The sequence below is a fragment of the Physeter macrocephalus genome, chromosome 5 (genome assembly GCF_002837175.3).
Source record: "Physeter macrocephalus isolate SW-GA chromosome 5, ASM283717v5, whole genome shotgun sequence".
NCBI lineage: Eukaryota > Metazoa > Chordata > Mammalia > Artiodactyla > Physeteridae > Physeter > Physeter macrocephalus.
In genome coordinates this window covers 18,386,345-18,408,149 of record NC_041218.1, presented here as the reverse complement: position 1 = coordinate 18,408,149, position 21,805 = coordinate 18,386,345, and the positions used below count along the sequence as shown (strand labels likewise).

Here is a 21,805-nt window from a genome sequence, read left to right as displayed (position 1 = left end):
GTGGTTGAGAGTCCGCCTGCCGATGCAGGGGACACGGGTTCGTGCCCCGATCCGGGAAGATCCCACATGCCGCGGAGCGGCTAGGGCCGTGAGCCATGGCCGCTGAGCCTGCGCGTCCGGAGCCTGTGCTCCGCAACGGGAGAGGCCACAACAGTGAGAGGCCCTCAAACCACACACACACACACACACACACACACACAAAAGACAGAAATAAAGGTAAGAGTATTAAGGGAGAATGGAAGAAAAAAAATCAGCAATATTGATTTTTTTCCTTTTTTCACCAAAAGGAAAAAAAATATGATTTATACTATTACAATACCTAAGGACTACAAATACTTATGGTACATATTGGGCAAAAACTCACATATTTCATTTCTTTCCTAGACTAAACCCATCTACTTACATAAAGAAATACAGCACATCTTGGACACCACCAAGAACTGCCCCTTTGATAAGCCAAAGGACTCTTATGGTAAGCACCTCAGAATGGCTCCAGTCTGTGTCCCAGAAGTCATTTGAAAGTTTGTCACCTCTCAAAGGGCCCAAGAAGAGGAAAAAACATTCTCGAGTCAAGGCCACAAAGACTAAATACATGAAACCTGACAGCAGCAAATGGGAGACTACTCCCTCAAGTTCTGAGAAGGATGCAGACAAGAGTCTGCAAGCTGAAGAATCCAACCAGCAAGACTCTATGCAAACAGCCCCCCATCCAACTAAAAATAAGGGAGAGCAACCAAAAAAGAAGGATGGACAACCCACCTTTCGTTTGAAATTGCAAAGGGACAAATAATCTAGCTTTATGCTGCTTTTTGAAAACTGTGGATGAAAGATAACATACGCTTACACAGTAAAAAGAAAGAAAAAGAAAAGCCCTCCTGGTCCTTCTATCCCTATCCCACCCCCTACATGTTCATGTGCATGTACTAAACTACAGATTTTAGATATTCCATCTTCTTTAGTTGGAACATCTTTCAGAGAGTTAAAAGGAAATCCAGAGAAAATATAGAAAATTAAAAATCACTCTGATATTTATATTTAATTTTTGTCAAGATGAAAAAAAAATCTGAGAACTTTTGATTTCTTCTGAAATGACTTATTCATACAACACCAAAAGACTAAGACCTCAAGGAAGGAATGACATGTACTATCACTGACATTAATGTCCCTACTAGGCACTTTAATGAATCAGTCAACAAACATCGTGTCTGCAGTGTGTGAGAAACCACCAGTGATATAAAAGACATTCCTGTATTTTTACTACTGTATAATTGTACATATAAAACATACATGACTAAAATAACTGCAGAATAAGACAGTGCATAGTAAAGTACTAAGTTGTGTATCTCCAATAATTAGAGAAAATACTACATATTAAAAGGTGCTAATTGCACAGAGGAAAAGTTTGACACAAAATGGCAGAAAAATGCATAGATTACTGTTTAAATAGTCATTTTACTTCTCAAAATTTAGAAAAAGTGTAAAAGATTAGATGTGCAGTTTCTGTTAGAGCTGAAGAGTGTACATCTCCAGCCATTTATTCAATGTGAAAGCAAGTGGAGCACCTCACAGTTTGTCACTCATAAGACAGTGAGTACTGGTGAGATTCCTAAAGGACACTGCAGAGAAACAGGTATGTCAGGCAAATAAGTCGAGATGGATGCAGTGAGAAAACAGTCAATCAGCCTGTAGTTGCAGGTCAACAGTGGCATGCGTTACAGGATGAGGCTAATGAGGATCAGGCAATGAAGATCCCACATGCTGCAACTAAGAGCTAGTGCCCCCAAATAAATAAATATTTTTAAAAAATAATGATAACCTGCCAAAGAGAAATCACCAGGCCCAGATGAGTTCACTGATGAATTCTCCCAAGAATTTAAGAAAGAAATTATACCAATTCTCTACAATCTCTTCCAGAAGACAGAAGCAGAAGGACTACTTCCTAACATATTCTATGGGGCCAGCATTACCCTAATGCTAAAACCAGACAAAATATTATAAGAAAGGAAAATTACCAATATCTCCTGTGATCATAGATGCAAAAATACTCAACAAAATATTAGAAATAGAAGTCAATAATGTATAAAAATAATTATACACCACAGTCAAGTCAGCTTTATTCTAGGTATTCACAGCTGGTTTAACTTTCAGATATCAATATAATCCATCACATCAACAGAATAAGGAAGAAAAACTATATGATAACATCAATAGATACAGAAAAAGAGTTTGACAAAATCCCACACCGATTCATGATTTAAAACTCTCAGCAAAGTAAGAATGGAGGGAAACTTCCTCAATTTGATAAAGAATATCTACCGGGGCTTCCCTGGTGGCGCAGTGGTTGCGCGTCCGCCTGCCGATGCAGGGGAACCGGGTTCGCGCCCCGGTCTGGGAGGATCCCACATGCCGCGGAGCGGCTGGGCCCGTGAGCCATGGCCGCTGGGCCTGCGCGTCCGGAGCCTGTGCTCCGCAACGGGAGAGGCCACGGCAGAGGGAGGTCCGCATACCACAAAAAAAAATAAATAAATAAAAACAAACAAACAAACAAAAAAAGAATATCTACCAAAAAATTTTCAACTCACGATCATACTTAATGATGAAACAAGATACTGCCCTGTTAAGATCAGAAACAAGGCAAAGGCATCTGCTCTCCCATTCCTATTCAACATCATACTGGAAGCCCCAGGTAATTCATTAAGACAAGGAAATAAAAGGAAGAAATAAAACTCTATTTGTTCACAGAATACATGATTATCTATGTAGAGAATCCCAAAGAATCAACAACAAAAAAAAACGGGCTGGAAGTAATAGGCAATTATAGCAAGGCTGCAAGATACAAAGTTAATATACCAAAGTAAATTGCTATCTTATATACCAGCAATGAATCCTGTAATTTGAAATTAAAAACACAATACCATTTACATTGGCACCGAAAATTCAAATACTTAGGTATAAATCAAATATGTTCAAGATCTATATGAGGAATACTGCAAAACTCTGATGAAAGAAATCAAAGATCTAAATAAATGGAGAGACAGTCCATGTATATGGATAAGAAGACTCACTACTGTCAAGATGTCAGTTCTTTCCAACTTGATCTATAGAGTCAATGAAATCCCAATCAAAATTATAGCAAATTGTCAACAAACTTGATTCTAAAGTTTATATAAAAGGATTAGGACTTCCCCAGTGGTGCAGTGGTTGGGAATCCACCTGCCAATGCAGGGGACATGGGTTCGATCCCTGGTCTGGGAAGATCCCACATGCTGCAGAGCAACTAAGCCTGCGCGCCACAACTACTGGGCCGGCACTCTAGAGCCCGTGAGCCACAACTACTGAAGCTCACGTGCCACAACTGCTGAGCCCACGTGCCACAACTACTGAAGCCCATGCGCCTAGAGCCCGTGCTCTCCAACAAGAGAAGCCACCACAATGAGAAAGCCCACGCACCACAATGAAGAGTAGCCACCGCATGCCGCAACTAGAGAAAGCCTGCGTGCAGCAATGAAGACCCAATCCAGCCAAAAATAAATAAATAAATTTATTTATTTTTTTTAAAAATGAAAGATTAAAGATTCAGAATAACCAACACAATACTGAAAGGGAAGAAGAAGTCAGAGGATTGATATTATCTGACTACAAGACTTAAAAGACTTACCTATAAAGCTACATTAATCAAAACAGTGTGGTATTGACAAACCTGAATTCCATGTCCAGCCAAAAAAAAATCCTTTAAAATCGGAGACCACTGTGATAGGAGGCTGAGTATGTGCTGTGACCCCATCCTCTTTGCAGACATGACCCAGATTCTGTATCACCTTTGGTTCTCCACACGACAGCAGTGATGCCTCAAGGAGCCTGGGTAACTGAGTCGGCACTGATGCTACTGACCCAGGCAGAAGGGCTTTATAATAGGAAAAAAAGACATACACTAACTCTGGAGCTTTCATCCTGACATCACTAAATTGTTCTTTTATAATTAGGCTTTAAGATAAGGACGATCTGCCCAACATCACCAAAAAAAGTTATATTTCGTTTTTATCCCGGAAGGGTGAGCATCCTTTCTGCATATAAAAGGGGTTTACTTAAGTCATTTTTTTCACACAAAGATCTCCTATACTATCATAGCTGAATTCTTTACTTTCAGAAACATAAACTCCTAATTGGCAATTTCTCTTTCAAATAAATAAACTATAAACAAAGAAACAAGTATTTCATAAAGCATTTGGCCATCTTCACCCCTCACCTCCAAGCCTGGTAAGAGCCTCTATTCTCCACGTTCTTAGGCACCCTCCAGGATTCCCAGACCAGTTTCTGCAGATTGTTCTACCCTTTCTTCTTTGGGAAAAGTTTGTGTGGAAAGAACTGTTCATGTCCGAGTCCTGCGTGATGGACAAAAGAGGCTCTGGGCCTGAATCTACTAGAGAGGGACTAGGAGAGCGAGATTTTGTTTAAAGAAATAAACGATAGCAAAGTCAGCTGACAGAATGAAGTACTCCCTCTACAGAGGTAACCACAGTTCTGAAGATGACTTGTGCCGAGACGGCAGGGCCACATGAGGGAAGGCACCAGGGTAAAAGAGTCACCCCACCTGAGAACACCTGGAATGAACTACGACAAGACTCCACTGAAAATACATGAAATGTGAAACATCGACAGTTCTTCTTGATGTCTCCTGAGTTCTTGTAATTGAACTCCAGATCAGTGAGGAAATACCTTTGGGGAGGCTCTTCATTTCTCTGACCCAGCTTGTCTGCACTGACCAACACAGGCTCAAGCGAGCCTACAGAGAAGAGAGATCCCTGGAACCTCTGTAGGCAGGATCAGGCTTCAAGGCTACAGAAGGAAACTCCAAATCAGGAGAAGGAGCCTCACCCAGGAACGTGGGCATGTGAGTCCTCTGCTTCAGCATGTCTCACCATTATGCCCTGACGTGCTTGTGTTCAGACAATGGGTTACAGCATGACACCACTCTAATCCCCTAGTTTTACGCAACATCAGGTGGGGCTCAGAGTGGCCAGAGCTCATGGGTTAGTCTCCTCTGGCTACAGTCAGCCTTTTACATTTTCCCCAACGCACAGTACAAACCTCACTTTCTATGTGTGCGGCAGTGAACAGAACAAAGAGTGTAACGTTTCATTCAACCAGACCTCACTTGCCCTGCCCCACCAATGGTCTGGCCTGGTTGCCAGGTACTTGTTTGTTTTGGAAGTACAACGCTCCACAGGGGTAGAAGCAGGCAGTTGTGGTCCATGACATACTAACAGCCAGAGACCCAGCGTTAGTGTCTTTGGAGCCATGGAGGACCTTCAGACTGCCACAGAACTAGCTGTCCGGAGGCTCCTGGAGCAGTGCTCTGATAGTGTTATTTGACTACTTGAGGCAAAGCCCTTTGGGTTTTCCTTCAGTATGTGCTGCTATGATTTATTTTTTTTTAGTAAGAAGCCAACATACTGTAAGGAGGAGTAATGAGCTAGTCAAAAGTTTTTCTGCCCTGGGTAAAGAAGTTTTTCTGCCGTTATGTCAGTGAAAAGATTAGAGTCTACACAAAACTACGAAGCCCTCAAATTGCCTTTCATAGAGGCCAGTCCTCTAAGGGTACAAAGTCTGTGTTAGGCAACACTTAATAGAAATGTGGAAGGGTCCACCTCTTCACTTGAGGACACAGCAGACCTCTCAAAACGAATCAAAAAGTGAAGTTCCTTAACTCTCACATCATGGTGTGCTAATGGCTCATCTTCAAGAACATACACGACCAGTCAAAAAGGAATCGAAATCCTTCCAGTCCCAACCAATTAATGCCAAAGGCATCTCAGAAAAAATGTAGAACAACTTCAAAGGGAAATAATGGATGGTTTGGATGAAAACACTCATCTGTAGGAAAACCTAACCCTGCCTTCCCAAGATTAGGGACAGAAAGAGTGTGGGAACTGAAGAACCAGAAAAAGAAAAATGCTTGAAAAAGTATTACACAGGAATAAAACAGGCTGTAAATGATAAAGGGATCCCTTAAACTCTCTTACTGAAACTGTGCTGCAGGTGATAAGTTTACCTGCTCTCTTTAGAGAAGGTCATACAGATAATGACAACTTCTCCCTTTTCAAAGGAAGGAGGAGAGTTAAGCCATGAGGTCACCATAAGGGATCCAGGGTCCCATGCAGGTTCAGTTCAGATTTCAAAGCAGCCAACTCCACAACATCCACACGCACTGCAGGACATCTGGTGTTTTGTTTTGTTTTGTTTTTCTCTCTTTAAAAGTAATTTCAATTTACCTCTATTTAGTTTAACTGCTGTTATGTAATTGGTTCTTTGTTTTTTTTCTTATTGTTTGATAGAACTATGATTCCTAAGAGTGTTTTTAAATATATATGGTTTTAATTTAATTGTGATACATTATTTCCATTTCATTAGGCACCCTAGAATTAGAAGATATAGTACTGTATTTTTACTATTATTTAAACCATCATCAATGTTTTACAAAACTAGGTTGAGATATATGAAACAAAGGGGAAAAAAAAGACTATTACAATTTATCTATTAAAAATCTATAGGACTTCCCGGGTTGTCCAGTGGTTAAGACTCCGCACTTCCACTGCAGGGGGTGTGGGTTTGATCCCTGGTCAGGGAACTAAGATCCCAAATGCCATGCGCCTCAGGCAAAAAAAAAAACAAAAAAAAAACAAAAAAAAAAACCTCTGTATAAGTAGCTTAATATTTACCTCAATAAATTTTTATTCATTTTCTTAGCTTCAAGAAAACAAAAACCTAAACAACAAAGATATTCCCAGTTAAACCTACCAGTATTTTTATTAGTTACATTCTAAGTTCACAGATTAATTTAAGGGACTTGAAATGTACAAACATTTGTTTCTTATTTTGTAATTTTCTGAAATTTGTCATTTCGGATTTGTTCATGATACCCTTTGCTATCTAAATGTCTTTAGATTATATGAAGTTAAAACTTTTCCCTTTAAAAAACAATAAAGGGGCACAAGTCCACTTCTAGAACTGCAACCTGAGAGAATCCTCCATCCACTCCCCAGTGAGAATACCAAAACTGTTTTTTTAAAAAAAATTAAGTCTTTAGAAATTGTCCTAAGGGCACACAACAAGTGAAGAAACATTTATTCAAGAAATCTCAGTAAGAGCAGTGAGAGTTTGTGGCACTTAAGCCACAACCCATTTCTCCCTTCACCCCAGTTCAGCATGAGGGAAACTCCACTCTCGCAAGTGTGTGACCAAGGACACAGGAATAGCACTCCCAAAGCTCCCAGTCAAGGGCTATGGTATCTCCCCAGGCAAGGCAGGCTGCTAGCATTTCTCATGCCCCTACCTTTATTTCAGAGGCTAAATTCCAGGCAAGTACAACCAAGAGGTCAGAGCCTCCTGTCCTCTACCCAACCAGAGGGCTGGGTGGAGGACAAGACAAAGGCTCTTCCCCAGATTCAGCAGGCCAAGAAGCTGGAGTCCCAGTCACCTTCGCCCAAGCTTGTTCATAAGTTGGAGGTTCCATGCAGGGTAAAAAGATCAGCGGCTACCACCCCACCCAGCACCACACTCAAAAAGCAGAGGTGTCACTCTAGAAGAAGTGGATCACTGTCTCCACCCCCAGCTCCACAGCTGTGGCTCAGATAGTTTGCCCCAGGAGGAGAGGCATTCCATAAGAACTAAGAGCTCTGAAGTTCTCCCTACCTATACTGATTTGTTTGGAACAGAATGTGGAGAAGTTCCAGCCTAAGGGTGCTGTCAAAAACAACAGAGACTTGGGTGGTTAGCAATTAAGAGGAGGCTAGTAGCTTGATAAGAGCGACAAACTCTACTAGAGGACCACTATGTTGTCAGAGGGAACCAGTGAAAGAGACAGCTAAAAAGAGCCCTCCAAGGGTTTTAAAAAAAAAAAAATTAGGCTTTCAGTAAAAAATGGCAAACTGGACACATATTTAGACATATATTTATCCTTTTTTTAAAAAAACTTTTGAGAAGGACACACATGCTCCTTCTCAAAAACCTACTAAAATAACAGTTTTATCTTTTAAGACAAAGCTACAAGGATGAGACTAGGAGAGGAGGCCATTTTAGAAGCTAGAAAGCAGAATGGCTTTAAACTTCTCAACTTCTAGTGAAAGCTAGATGGAATGGAACAAGACTTTCAAAATTATAAAGGCAAATTATTTTTAACCTAAAATTCTATACTCTTCTAGCTTTGATCAAATTTAAGAATAGAATAAAGAATAGATCAAGAAAAGCTTCTGACGCAGGAAATATGAGATCCAACATTGGAGAGAAGCAATGAGAACCCCAGGATGGTGGTAGTGAAATGAAATGCCAGGATGACAGCTGTATATCAGCCCAGACTTGTTGGGAAGGCTCCGGGGGAGACTATCTTGGGAAGAGATCAAGTACCCTGCCTACAAATTCCTTGAAAAAAGATATTACGAAGATTTAAGGGTTGGGTTAGTGTTAAGTACACAGAAAACCAAGCAAACAAACAAAAAGTTAAGGCGAGTATCATCTCCAGAAAAAGACAAAAAATGATGCAGGAAAGGAAAAGAAATCATCATTTTCTGTGTGGCTCAGCTACTATATATGGTATTTACATAGTTATAATATTGTAGACACTGAGTACCAATTTAAACAAAATAATAACCAATTTGGAAGAGGGAATTAGGACTTGTGGAACATGGGTCAGGAAGAAGAAAGCTACATCTTCATCTTCTATAGTTGAGAGTCAAAAGATTATGCCGGAAACCGAAAAATCAAGAAGTACCATTATCAGCATGTTACTTACAGAGCAGAGGTAAATACCTAAAGAATCAGGTAAAACAGATGAGGTGCTTACCCTGGAGAAGAAGAAGGTGCTAGTGTGGGACTACTGTTTTCTATAACAAACTTTGACAAATTCTTGACTCTTTAAAAACTATGTGCATTCTAACTTCAAATAAAATTCTTAAATGTATACTTCTATCTCTTCTATATTGTGTCACTTCATTCACCAGTGTTCAGGTTTCAGCGTGACTAGTTATACCAGTACCAAAAAATTAATTTTATCTCTGCCTTGAAGGCATTATTATGAAGGCTAGACAAGATATTCAGAAATTCTGCTTTTAATAATAACAGCTACCATTACTGTGTGCCCAGTACTGTACTAAGAACCTTCATGCATTATCTCCAATTTCCACAACAGCCATGCATAGTAGGTATTGTTTCCATTTTACACATGAGACCCTGATGCTCAGAGAGGTTAAATAATTTACTAATCTGTAGCAGAGCTCCTTGAACCCAGAGTTTCTGTTCTTCCTTCCTATTAGATCACATCACCTACATCACCTCTTTCTAAGGTTTGAGTTTAAAAGAACTGCAAAGGGGAAAAAATGTAGCAGTTCAAAGAACTCATTTGAGGGAAAGCCAGGGAGGGGAAGAGAAACCCTGAAGGATTCAGCAATACTACTAGGTAGCTGTCTCCTGACTTAACCGAGCTTAACCCCAAATTGGAATTTCCAGCTGGTCATGTGAGCATAGAAAGCAATTTTTAAACTCTGGCTGGGAGTCCCTATGATTACAAAAATAAAAGCTCCGTTCTGCTCTTATTTTGAAATAAGAGATATTCCAGCTGTTCCAGCATGGGCCTAAACACCCTGGTGAGGACACTAAGACGACAAGGTTTTGTGTCCAGGGATGCCCAGTCATCCTACAAAGCTGATTTCTGAAAAGGAGGGGACAGATGCATAACTTCTTCCCCAGTGGTGACCTGGGTCTGGGATCTCAGACCAGATGATCTTGAGGGTCCCTTGTGAGTAAGATTCTAGGTTGTATTTATCTTGGTTTAAAACATTAGGAGTTTTGAGAGTGTCTTGGCCAGTTTCCTTTCTGGAATTGTGGTGTGAAATAATCAAGACACTTACCTGCCTCTTTAAGTCCACTGGTTGGTTGGTTCAGGTGTGGGTAAAGTGGCCGGTTTGGGGAACAACAATGTTGTTTACATTCTTTCTTTCTGAAAAGTCAGGAGACACCGGCAAGAAATGAAAGTGAAATCAGGGGATAGTGTCATCAGTCAGCACAAATGTGACAAAGTTCAGAGAGCTGTTTACTTAGGCACAACTGCGCCTGCCAGCCAGTCATAAGCTCGGGGCTTATGCTCGGGGCTGCATCGTTCCCGTCTCCACCGGCCTCGTTTCTGGAACCTGACATTAGGAGGCAGCGAGAGAGAAGAATCAAGCGAACCTGACTTCCTGCTCCTCCTCTTTATGAGTGTTTTGTGGGTTCTGCATCTTCTTTTTGGTGAGTACCTACCCTACATGCCCCACAGCTTGCCCAGACGCCTGCCTCTCTGCAAGACAAGTCAGCTTTCCTCTCAGACCCTGCATTCTAGCCATGGGCCCGGGGAAACGACTGGTAGTCAGGGTCTGGGGACCTTCCCCCTCAGACAGACCCACCTTCGTGAGCTCTGCTCTTCCCTCCTTCTCCCTACTCCCTTCAGCATCACCCTGTGCGACTCTGGCCTCAGAAGTGGTGCAGGTACTGCCAGTATAACTGGTTAGAAATGCAGGGGAGAACTGTGGGCAGCAGGGTCTTGCATCGAGTCTGTACAAATAATGGTTTGTGACGCATGAAGTGGATTCTTCATCAGAAATAGGCCACCAAACGAAAGCAGATCACTGACTCGCAGTAGCTAAACTGGTAGTTACAGGAAACACCATGAGTTCTTAAAATACGCACTGTGGACTAAGATTGTCAGAAAGACCTGTGTTCTTGACTCAGAAAGAAGACAAGAGGGTCTAAGAGATTTTCAGACCCTATGTTATTAGACTACATTGCTTTTCACACCTTGATGGAAATTCATGGTGGGACTTTACTTCAGGTGGTGCAGATGTTAAAAAAAATTTTTTTTTAACGTGGGCTATTTCCCTAATAATTTCCAGTATGCTGCTTCACCTGTAAAATCAAAGGCTCTTTGGGAAGAGATAAATACATGTATGTGATTCGTCCTTCCTTCCTCCCTCATGACAGCTGAAATGCATTTTTCAGTATCTTCTTCCTAAACCTCATCTCTCCCAAAGTCCCGAATCCGTGCATAGGACGTTCTCCTTTTGATTTTGTATATTCCCCTTTCTCAACACTCTTTCCAGCTAACCCCCTGCTTTATCTAATCACTAAGATTGTTCGTTTTCTAAATTTCACTTTTACATAAATATAGCACATGATTCTGGAAATATTTTTAATGCAAAAAGAAAGGAACTCTTACCCGTAATGCCCAGAGATAATCAGGGCAAACATTAACATTTTAGAACAATTCTTTAGTCTCTTTCTTGCAGTCATACTATAAAGTGTGATTTCAGACCTGGTTCTTCTAAAGGCTGCATAGAGTTTTAGTATCTTGATATGTCATAATTTGATTCTAATGTTGGGCATTCAGGTTGCTTCTTATTTTTTGCCAAAGTAACACTGTGATGAACATTCCTGTATATAAATCATTGATTGCATTTCTGATTGCTGCCTTAGGGTAGACTCATAAGTGGAATTACTTGGCCAAAAGGTATGATGATTTTAGGGTTTTTAGTGCCTTTTGCCATACTGCCTCCCAGAATGTTTCTAAGAATTTTCACATCCACCATCATTATATGAAAATGCCAGTTTTACTGCACTCTTGATATCAGTGTTTTTAGCTGCAGTTTTAATAGGGAAACTTATAGGTTATTTTACTTGGCATATCTTTGATTACATTACACGAGGTATAGACTTTTTTTCATGTTAGTTAATGTGATAAGAGTGTTTTATAATAAGAAATATGTGTTTGGTCTCTGTCCCCATTTCTGGCACAGAGCTCCTACAACCCTTGGAATTTCCTAAGTGAGAATAGAGGTAAAGCTGTCTTTTTTTTATTCATTACAAACCCTTTTCAACCACCTCTGAGTTGTTAATGACTCGACTTTTGGCAAGTCGCTAAGGATGGGGCCGGCTGCCAGGGAAAACCACCACCCCAGCCCCCAACCTCTAGGGAGGTGAGAGTGGCTGGAGACTGAGTTCAATCACCAGTGGCCAATGATTCAATCAATCATACCTATGTAATGAAACCTCCATAAAAGTCCCTGAAGTACAGGGGTCAAGAGCTTCTGGGTTGGTGGACACACGGAGGTGCCAGGAGGGTGACAGGCCTACAGAGGGCACGGAAGCTCCACGACCCTTCCCCCCACCCTTTGCCCTATGCATCTTCTGGGTGGCTGTTCCTGAGTTGTATCCTTCTATGATGAATGAGTATTCTAGTAAGTACGCTGTTTTCCTGAGTTCTGTGTGAGCCACTCTAGCAAATTAATCAAACCCAAGGAGGGGGTCATGGGAAACTCGAAGTTATCCTAGACTTGCACTGGCGGGGGGGCAGCTCTTGGCTTGTGGTACTGACCCCTTAACCTGTGGGATGTGATGCTATCTCCAGGTAGATAGTGTCAGAATTAAGTTAAATTATAGGACATCCAGGTGTCACAGAGACTTCCTTGGTGGGGAAAAACCCTCACACATTTGGTGGAGGGTACAAATAAACAAGAGTTTTTTACAGTTAACTATTTTGCATTTCTTCTTGTGTGAAATATCTCTTCATATGCCTTGTCCATTTTTATGGAGATTAATGTTTTTCTTATCTGTTTGCATGAACATTTGTTATATTAGGTATATTAACCATTTCATGTTTGTTGCAGATATTTTTCCATACTCACTGACTTTTTTTTTTGGCGGGGGGTGCTGCATTGGGTCTTCTTTGCTGTGCTCCGGCTTTCTCTAGTTGTGACAAGCGGGGGCTACTCTTCGTTGGGGTACTGTGGCTTCTCTTGTGGCAGAGCACAGGCTCTAGGCGTGTGGCCTTCTGTAGCTGTGGTGCAAGGTCTCAGTAGTTGTGGCTCACGGGCTCTAGAGTGCAGGCTCAGTAGCTGTGGCGCACGGGCTTAGTTGCTCTGTGACATGTGGGATATTCCCGGACCAGGGCTTGAACCCGTGTCCCCTGCATTGGCAGGCAGATTCCTAACCACTGTGCCACTAGGGAAGCCCTCCATGCTCACTGACTTTTAATTTTACATTTTGTTGTACAGAAATGTATATTTTAATAGTTAAATCTGTACTGCTTTTTTCTTTGTAGTTTCAATTTGTTTTTAAGCTCAGAGCATTCTTTCTCATTCATAAATCAAATATTTACTTTTTTCTAGATCTTTTTTCATCTTTTGTCTGTTTGTTCCTTACATTTCACTATTGGACCCATGTGAAATTTATTTTGGTATGTGGAGTGAGAGGAGGCCCTAAAATAGTTTTCTTCTGTTTTAACTAATCAATTGCTTCAGTATTAGTCAATGGAAAACCCTTTCTTCCACTGAATTATAACACCAATTTTATGGTGTATTAACTTCATATACATGGCTTTTCTGAGACATTCTGCTCTCTGAGCTGTCCATCCAGTACCCCTGCCATTCTGTTCTATTGGGCTCACTTTCCCCTCAGTTATTTCTACCTGGGAGCTGGACACTGCAATGACCTCAGTGACTCTAGCCTGCCTTAGGCCTCTTCAAGTGAACTACAGCTTAAGGTGAATTAATTAATATAATAAATATCTTTGGAAGTTTAATCTTCACATGCGTGCACAGTATGTTCTCGCAGAAACTGAGACTTTTTGCAGGGCTTTATTCTATTCACCTGGGCTCACACCACCTCAGCTGTCTCAGCCCTGTCAAAATGACAGAACTGAAATAATTTAGTAATGAGTTTACTCATTCCTTCATTCAAGGGAAAACAATCCACAGATCCAGGGAGCATGGCGCCTCGCAAGCGGTGGAGCATTCTTTCCAGGGATGTGGGACAGAGCATTAGAAGAGGCAACGTGGCTTATGATGAAGCCTCGACCTCATAGCCAGCAGGTCCTATTTCCTGGGGAAGGTGAGCTGGCTCAAGCTGCTGGAAGACTGTGATTGGTGTATGCTAGGGTTCCTTGACAGGTGTTTCCCAGGCAGGCAGACTTGGGTTTAGATTTGTGACCTGGGCTGGGCCACTGGGGCCGCCTCACTTTCTGAGTCCCAATATACAACCTACCTTGATCAGCCAAAAATCTAGACTTGAATAGACTTTGGGAGGGGACGCCCCCGATCCCCAGCTCTTCTGTGAGGACACAGATCTTTTGCCCACTCAGCCGCAGTAGGGAGGTGGAGGTACTAACAGCAAAGACCCTGGCAGAGCAGAGAACACAAAGGAGCAGCAACCTCGGCCCCTTCCTGCAGCATCCCGCCCACCAGGAAGCATCAGGCCTCAGTCAGCACCCCACTAAGAGTGACCAGGGAAAGATTCACTTCCTGAGGAATGGAGGGAGAGGCCCCATAGCACCTGCCACTCAGTTTGCCTGTGATTTGCTTTCTTTGAGTTATTTTAGTGAGTTACAAAGCCATTCCATATGCGTTACAAACTCTCCAGGTAAGAACCGCATCCTCCTGTGTGGGGATGGAGGTGAAGTCCGAGAAAACTTAGCCTCCTTTCTGGCCAACTCTCAAAATAACTTTTGCAAAACTGAAGGTCTAAGTCTAAGTGACCATCTATCATCCTTTCCCTCCTCTTCTTTCCTTTTGACTGCCGGGGGCAAACTACGTTCACCAGTTTTACAGCAGGGTTAGTGGGCAGAACCGCCAGAGACAACGCCTGGCACTGCTCCGACCCCAGTTCAGGAACTCTCCGCACCTTCAGCCCCACCACCTGGGGCCTCGCACCTTAGGTTCGGGGGAGCAGGGGCTTGAGTTAATGAAGCACCTAGTGAGGATATAATCCAAACCTCTCACCCTGGCCTCCAAGGTCCCTTTACCAGTCCAGCCTCGTCCTGTCCCCTCAGTCACTGGGCTGTCACCCAGCCCCTGGTCTGTTCCTCTCCCAACCCGGTATTTATAACCACTGCACTCTGTTTCTAGAAGGCTCTTCCCCTGGCTCTTTCACACCCCTCAGGCCTCAAATCAAATGTCTGCTTCACAGACAGGCCTTCCCTGACCCTCCAATGGAGACCCATCACTTCCTTCTACCAGGTTCTCTCCTTCACATCAACCTGTTTATTTGCTTCCCAAATCTCTTCAAAAATTATAATCATCTTTTTAAAAATACATGTTTGGTGTTGGTCTCCCCAACCAGAGTGCAAGCTCAAGGAAGGCAAGCCCCTGCTTTGCCCCGCATGTTACCGATTCCCCAGGGCCTGTGACTCAGGGAATCGTCCAACATGTACCATTGCTGGAGTCGCAAGAGGAAACCCTGGCCTCGTCCGCAGAAGGGGGGCAGTGACTCTCCATGTGAGCGCGGGAGAGAGCGCGGGAAGCAGCACAATCGAGAGTGGCAGCAAAGGCCGTCACTCTTTGCTGGTACTGTTATTTGTCTTCACACTCTGCCTTGGGGCCTGTGAATCCTGGCCCCCCATAAACTGCACTGTGAAGCCCCCCAGTAAAAACCAAACGAGGATGGGTCCCAAGGTGCAGGCGTTTCCTCATTTTTAAGGATTTTTCCCCCGCCGCGGTAATTTTTTTTTGACCTTTGTTCCCAGCTGGATCATCTGCTTACTAGCAGAGCTAATGAGCAACAAGACAACTGGACAAACAGCAGGTTAATATTACTGGGGCCGCTGAGGCAGGCTATTGCAGTAGCTTGTTGGGGGTGGGGGGCGGCGAGTGCTCCGCCTCCACGCTGCAGTCTCAGGGTGTAGTCATGTTTCTGCTGGCCAAGCTGTTTTTATTTACATGGAAAAATTAAGTAAATCCAGACGTCACAGTGTTCCATAAAAAGCCACTGCTGGCCCGGCCATCCACGCGGCATCTGAAACCCAGGCTGCTGCTTCCATCTTACAACATTTGGGAAACAGCACTGTGGCCTCGTTTTCAAAAGTAAGAACCTGAGCTCACGTTTCTGCCAAAGCAAACATGACACATTTCCCTTTCTTCTTCCCTTTTTATTTTCGTCAGGAGCCACACCCAAACCAGAACACGCTCATGCTCAATGAGTTCAGCTAGACAGATTTTCGCCAGGGCTGGAGGCCCCCTCTGACAAGCTGGCTCTCTCCTCTGTCAGATTCTGTTTTTCTGACTTTCTTCCGCTCGTATTTTCTTCCCCGGGCTTCGCTCCCCACCATTCACGTCGCAGCCCCACCCTCCGCCCCTGCCCTGCTCTTCCCTCGTGTCCCCTTTCTCCCCTGGACCACACAGCCTCCACCGCAGCACCAGAGCAGGCAGCACAGTCCACCTGTGCAGATCAAATTAACTCACTTCAGTCTCACAACAGCCCCCAGGGACAGGCCCGCAGGCGCGTTAAGGGCGGGGATGTAGCTCACGACATGCCCAAGGTCATGCGCTATGAGCGACAGGACAGCAGCCTGAACCCCGGTGGTCCGGCGCTAAGGTCCACGCTCTTCACCACCACGTCCCTCACACCATCCCGGAGTCGTCGGCGCCAGCCACCAGTGAGGCCAGCTTCCTGGAGTCCAGGTCCTCCAGGGAAGCTCTGTTCTGAACTCCAGCACTAGTGTCTGCCTCAGTTTCCTCTCTATGATAATAATAATTTAAGTAATACTAGGTAATGTTCCACATGCTGCACATAAATCACCTCACTTAATTTGCATAACATTTACAAAACAAGTTCTATCATTATACCCATTTTGCAGATGAGAAAACTAGGCAGAGAGGCATTCAGGTAGCTAGTAAATGGTAGAGCAGGGATTTGAACCCAGGACACACGGCTTCAAAGTCTAAGCTCAGTGTCACCCCCATACAAGAGGAGAATAATGTGATGTCCACACACTGTAGCCGTGAAGATTAAAGGGGATGATGCATGTGAGGGCCAGACCTCGGGAGACAAAGCTCAGGTTCTTACAGTGATTTCACAATTCTGCCCGACAGGCCTCACCAGGCTCACTTGGGGAAGTTACTGAGCCTCACTAAGCCTCAGTTTTCTCCTCTGGAAAGTGAAGATAATAACATTAAATGTGCTCTCATGCTGGAAACTTAAGAATACCTGCTTAGTGCTTAGTACAGGGCCTGGCACAAGGTAAATGCTCAAAAAGATTTTGAGGTCAGTATTTAATCATTAATAAGCCCTCAATCAAACTAGATTCCTTCTTAGACACCTCCAGAGATCACAAAGACTTCTCAAAGCAAGTTCTGCCCTCTAAGGTCCCCTATAGCTTTCTTAAGTCATTAATGAGAAGGAAGGCTGGGAGATGAATTTGTGGCCGATAAACTAAAAACCCATCCGTTTTTCTTTCAAGCTTCTGTTCTACAAAACTTGCAAACTGTGTAGTGTCTGACAGCAGCAAAATTATAACATCCAAGTTTTGCCAGGTCATGGCAGCAACTGCTCCTGCTGGTGGCGGGGTGGCGACTCACCACACCTGAGTCCATCCTTGCAAGGGCCTCACAGTGTCCAACGCCTGAAGCCAGCTACAGGCGCACATACATGTCTGAGAAAGAGGGGACAAGCTTGAGGAAACTTACATTTAGGAAATGGGAAGAATAAAATACAGAGAAGGACCAGAAGGAGGAGAACTAGGACAGAGATTCAGGTCAAAAAAATAGAAGGAGGTGGGCTTCCCTGGTGGCGCAGTGGTTGAGAGTCCGCCTGCCGATGCAGGGGACGCGGGTTCGTGCCCCGGTCTGGGAAGATCCCACATGCAACGGAGCGGCTGGGCCCATGAGCCTTGGCCGCTGAGCCTGCGCGCCCGGAGCCTGTGCTCCGCAACGGGAGAGGCCACAACAGTGAGAGGCCCGCGTACAGCAAAAAAAAAAAAAAAAAAAGAAGGAGGCATTTAGGAAGCTCTATGTGACATGGCTGACGTTCACTAAACCATTCAGAGGTCACTCAGTGGATACTTACTGCGTGCCCATAATGTGCCAGGTAGTCCTGGGTGTTGCGGATATAACAGTTAAAGACAGATTTTGAGAGAGACGGGCAGCCATAGATTTTTGTCTGATTTGCCTAACAGATAAAATTCCTTGCCCACATGAAGTTTACATTCTACTGAGGGTTGTAGGTGGAAGACAAAAGAAAACATTTAGCATGTTAGATGGTGGAAAACAGCAAGGAGGAAGAGCAGGAAAGGAGCGCAGGGAGAGCGGTGCCAGGTGCCGCGGAGGGGCTGCTACGGCTTCAAAATGCCGACCAGGGATGGCGCCACTGAGAAAGGGACCTTTGAGCAGAGACCCAAGGGAGGCAGACACGTGATAATCGAAGAGCACTCCAGGCAAGGAATGCAAGTGCAAAGTCCCGAGCTCGCCTAAAGTTTTTGGAAAATGCGGAAGGAGCCAACGTGGCAGAAGCTGGGGGAGGGACTGGAGAGCAGGAATAACGGGAGAAGAGGTCCAGGAAGTGACACGGCACTAACAGCACCGGGGAGTCCTGATCCCAAGGAAGCAGGAGAAGGCCAAGTTATTGTTAATGTTGTCCCTGCAAAGTGGGCGCCCTTGGCGTCAAGAGTCATCCTTGTTAACAAGCGCCAGGACATTTACACACCTGCAGGCACAGCACACTGTATCATTCCCTGGCCGAGGAATTCAAACATTCCAGAGTCTCGTCCCCACCCTCTGGAGGGGGAGCTCGGACTGAAGGGGACACTTACAGGAACTTGCCTTCCTCTCCGATGGGCACCTATAAGGGCTCATTAAACACTTGATGAACGAAGCAGAATCTCCCAGTGGTGGATGAGCGGTGCCCTGATATAAGCGACAGTGCAGGGTGCTCCAGGAGGCCGCCCTCGGGGGCACCATTCGGGACAGAGGCGTGCAGGTGGTGAACTCGGGCAAAATGGCGAGAAACTTAATAAGCCCCAGCTGTATATAAAGTCTTGTTACTAAATATCATTAGATGTTCAGGCAGGAAGAATGAACTGAAAAAACAGGGACTTCCCTGGTGGCGCAGTGGTTAAGAATCCGCCTGCCAATGCAGGGGACACAGGTTCGAGCCCTGGTCTGGGAGGATCCCACATGCCGCGGAACAACTAAGCCCATGCGCCACAACTACTGAGCCCGCATGCCACAACTGCTGAAGCCCACGTGCCTAGAGCCCATGCTCCGCAACAAAGAGAGGCCACCGCAATGAGAAGCCTGTGCGCCGCAACAAAGAGTAGCCCCCGCTTGCTGCAACTAGGGAAAGCCCACATGCAGCAACAAAGACCCAACGCAGCCAAAAATAAATAAATTAAAAAAAAAAAGCCCCTTCCTCCACCCTCCAATTTTCCTGTGCTCCAGGATCTCTCCTATGTCAGTGCTCTAAAACTGTCCCCCCAGCTCTGCCTTACATTGAACCTTTTTTCTTCTTTCCTGCTCTTGTTGTGGGAGGTACCTTGGCTTCTATTCCAGCAATCCAAAAAAAAAGAGTAAAAAAAGGTCTTCTTTAAGGAGAAGAGAGAAGGGGACGCCTGGGCAGGCATTGTTTTTACTGGATTCCAGGATTTGGTTTTGGAAGTTGAGGACCAGGAAAGGCATCCTACACCGCAACAAAGAGTAGCCCCTGCTCGCTGCAACTAGGGAAAGCCCGCACGCAGCAATGAAGACCCAATGCAGCCAAAATAAATAAATAAAATAAATTTTTAAAAAAATTTAAATAAAAAAAAAAACAGAATGAGGTGGGTGATTTGGGAGTGGGTATTTTTGCTAAGTCAATGTAGAGAAAGGAGTTTTGTGGGGATTCTCGTATGTTGGGATAAGATGAAAATGTAATATGTGAAGTCATGGTTAGAGCAGTGACAAATCAGAAGTTATAAATAAGTGTATGATCAACATCTGTATACAGCAGCCACATAACGATTAAGCTGATAGATATTTTAGCATAAAAGAAAGAAGTGTTTGGGAGCTGGAGACTGGAAGCTACAGACCTTCTCTAAAACAGAAACAAAGGTCGACGGGCAGCAGTTTGCAAAGTCCATTTTGACTCTGCAACTCAAGAGAGCACGTGGTAGGCCTTCAGCCATCTGAAGTAAACAAGCCAGTGTCAGCGGCAAGAGCCGGCCTCCCCGCTCCATCAGCCCTTCTCAAGTGTTGCTTACAGTCAAGGGACAGGCCAGGGGTGAAACCTATGCTGGGAAAAGCTCTCTGGTCACCCGTTCTCTGCCTGCCAGGTGTCCTATACTCGGGGCTTGGGCGGCCGGAGGGATTTTCAGTGCGACAATCTGCCAGAGCTCCAATCCTCCCTCAGACATGACCTCATGACGGTTTCACTCTTTTAACATGAAGGTGGCAAGAACATAATTTAGAAGATCAGGATACTATGTCTGTGCCTCTTTCAGCCATCATCCCATCAATGTGAAAACTTCAGAGGTGCTTAAACTAAACAACAAAAGCAAACAAACTGCCTCGAATGCACTGTCTGGGGTGTTCTTCTGCTTCTCTAACTGGGACTCTGCTGCCCTGGGCTCTCCCGTGACAAGCGTGAACACACTCCACACACTCACTCAGAGTCAAGATCTGTGTCTTGGTCCAGGGGCCCCACTGCCACAAAAGGGTTATGCTTTACGATGACCATTGTGACAGCAAAAGGCTAGCAGCCTTTATTTATAAAGAGCTCATATACACTGACAAACAGAAACCAAAACTGAAAATGATAGAAAGAAAAAAAAAAAAAAAGGAAATGACAGCACTCCCAAGAGAAAAAAACAGAGCTGGTCAACAAACACTTAAAAAATGATAAACCTTGCTCATTAAAAAGAAACAGTATAGCAATGCTGTGTCATTTTTCATTATCAAAGATGAAAAGACAGGAAAATTCAATCTGGGAGGATGAGATAAGTACTCTCTTAAACTGCTGGTGAAAGGATAAACTGATTCACAAACATAGTCACCGTGGCATTATTTTTAATATTATAAAACAACATCGTAAGACAGAATATATAAACCATACACAACAGAACAGCTAATGCAGCCATTAAAAATATTGTTTAGGAAACACTTCTAGTGACAAAGGTAAATATTAATGCTATAATGATGTTTACAAAGCGGAATACAAGCCCATATATTTACGTGGTCCCAACTACGTAAAACAACATTATAGAAGGAAATGTGCTGTTGAGTGGTTACTTCTACAACCTTGAAGTTATAGACGATTTTTAGTCGTCTCCATACTTTCGTGCATTTTTCTACTTTTCTACAACCAACATGCATTACTTTATTATAAACAGGAAAAACTTCACCTAAAAATAGCAACAGTGACTCAGCAGTGTCCCCTTCTGCCCTCTGAAGGAAGCACAGGCTTATCATCTAAAGGGAATTAAAAAGCTCATTGTGGTGAGAACATGAATACTAGGATTGTTAAAAGCCAAAACAAAACAGGGTAAGCTCTTAGGAAGCCAGAGAAGAGTACGCTAGGGTTTTCCAACCAAATAACCACATCGTTTTACTGGGAAGTGTTTAGAACAAAGAAGCTAGGACTAGCCCCTAACCTCTCTGTCCACATCCCAACAGGAAGCACGGAGGAGCCATCCCAGCACTGAGTATATATGAGACGTAAAACACGGCCCCTCACCTCAAGAAGGTTTGCCGTCTTGTTAGATAAGTACATGCAGGACCTAAAGGACGCTACGTGTCATTTTCATTCACTCAAAAAAAAAAAAAAGTTCCTACTGTGAATCAGGCACCATTCTGGGATAAAACAGCTAGTGGGAGCATAATCTTGGCCTTCAGCTATATCAGAGTGTGGGCTGAAGTAGTCTGAGAAAGCTGGTGAAAAATTAGCAGGACTCGGGCTTCCCTGGTGGCGCAGTGGTTGCGCGTCCGCCTGCCGATGCAGGGGAACCGGGCTCGCGCCCCGGTCTGGGAGGATCCCACATGCC

At 44.0% G+C, this 21,805-nt stretch overlaps 1 protein-coding gene and 2 long non-coding RNA genes across 5 annotated transcripts in view; 2 read left to right on the top strand and 1 right to left on the bottom strand.

Annotated features, from left to right (window-relative positions):
• Positions 1–1,096, top strand: part of LOC102984446 (cytosolic carboxypeptidase 3) — a 96,095-nt gene extending 94,999 nt beyond the window's left edge. Inside the window, 1 exon segment of the mRNA XM_024128182.3 lies at positions 385–1,096. Coding sequence (XP_023983950.1) covers positions 385–790 — 406 coding nt within the window. The 3' untranslated portion in view covers positions 791–1,096.
• The window catches only part of LOC114486273 (uncharacterized), a 70,220-nt gene extending 60,219 nt beyond the window's left edge, over positions 1–10,001 (bottom strand). For both annotated transcript variants that reach the window (XR_008617314.1, XR_003679719.2), the window contains exon 1: positions 9,903–10,001. This is a non-coding gene — a long non-coding RNA (uncharacterized lncRNA). The remainder of the gene's footprint in view (positions 1–9,902) is intronic.
• On the top strand, positions 9,641–21,799 carry LOC114486272 (uncharacterized). Of its 2 annotated transcripts, none has more exons than XR_003679717.2 (3): positions 9,641–9,790; positions 10,000–10,278; positions 21,438–21,799. It is a non-coding gene; the product is annotated as an uncharacterized lncRNA (long non-coding RNA). The 2 variants fall into 2 exon arrangements; XR_003679718.2 differs by lacking the exon at positions 21,438–21,799 and adding an exon at positions 13,763–19,106.
• The last annotated feature ends 6 nt before the right edge of the window (positions 21,800–21,805 follow it).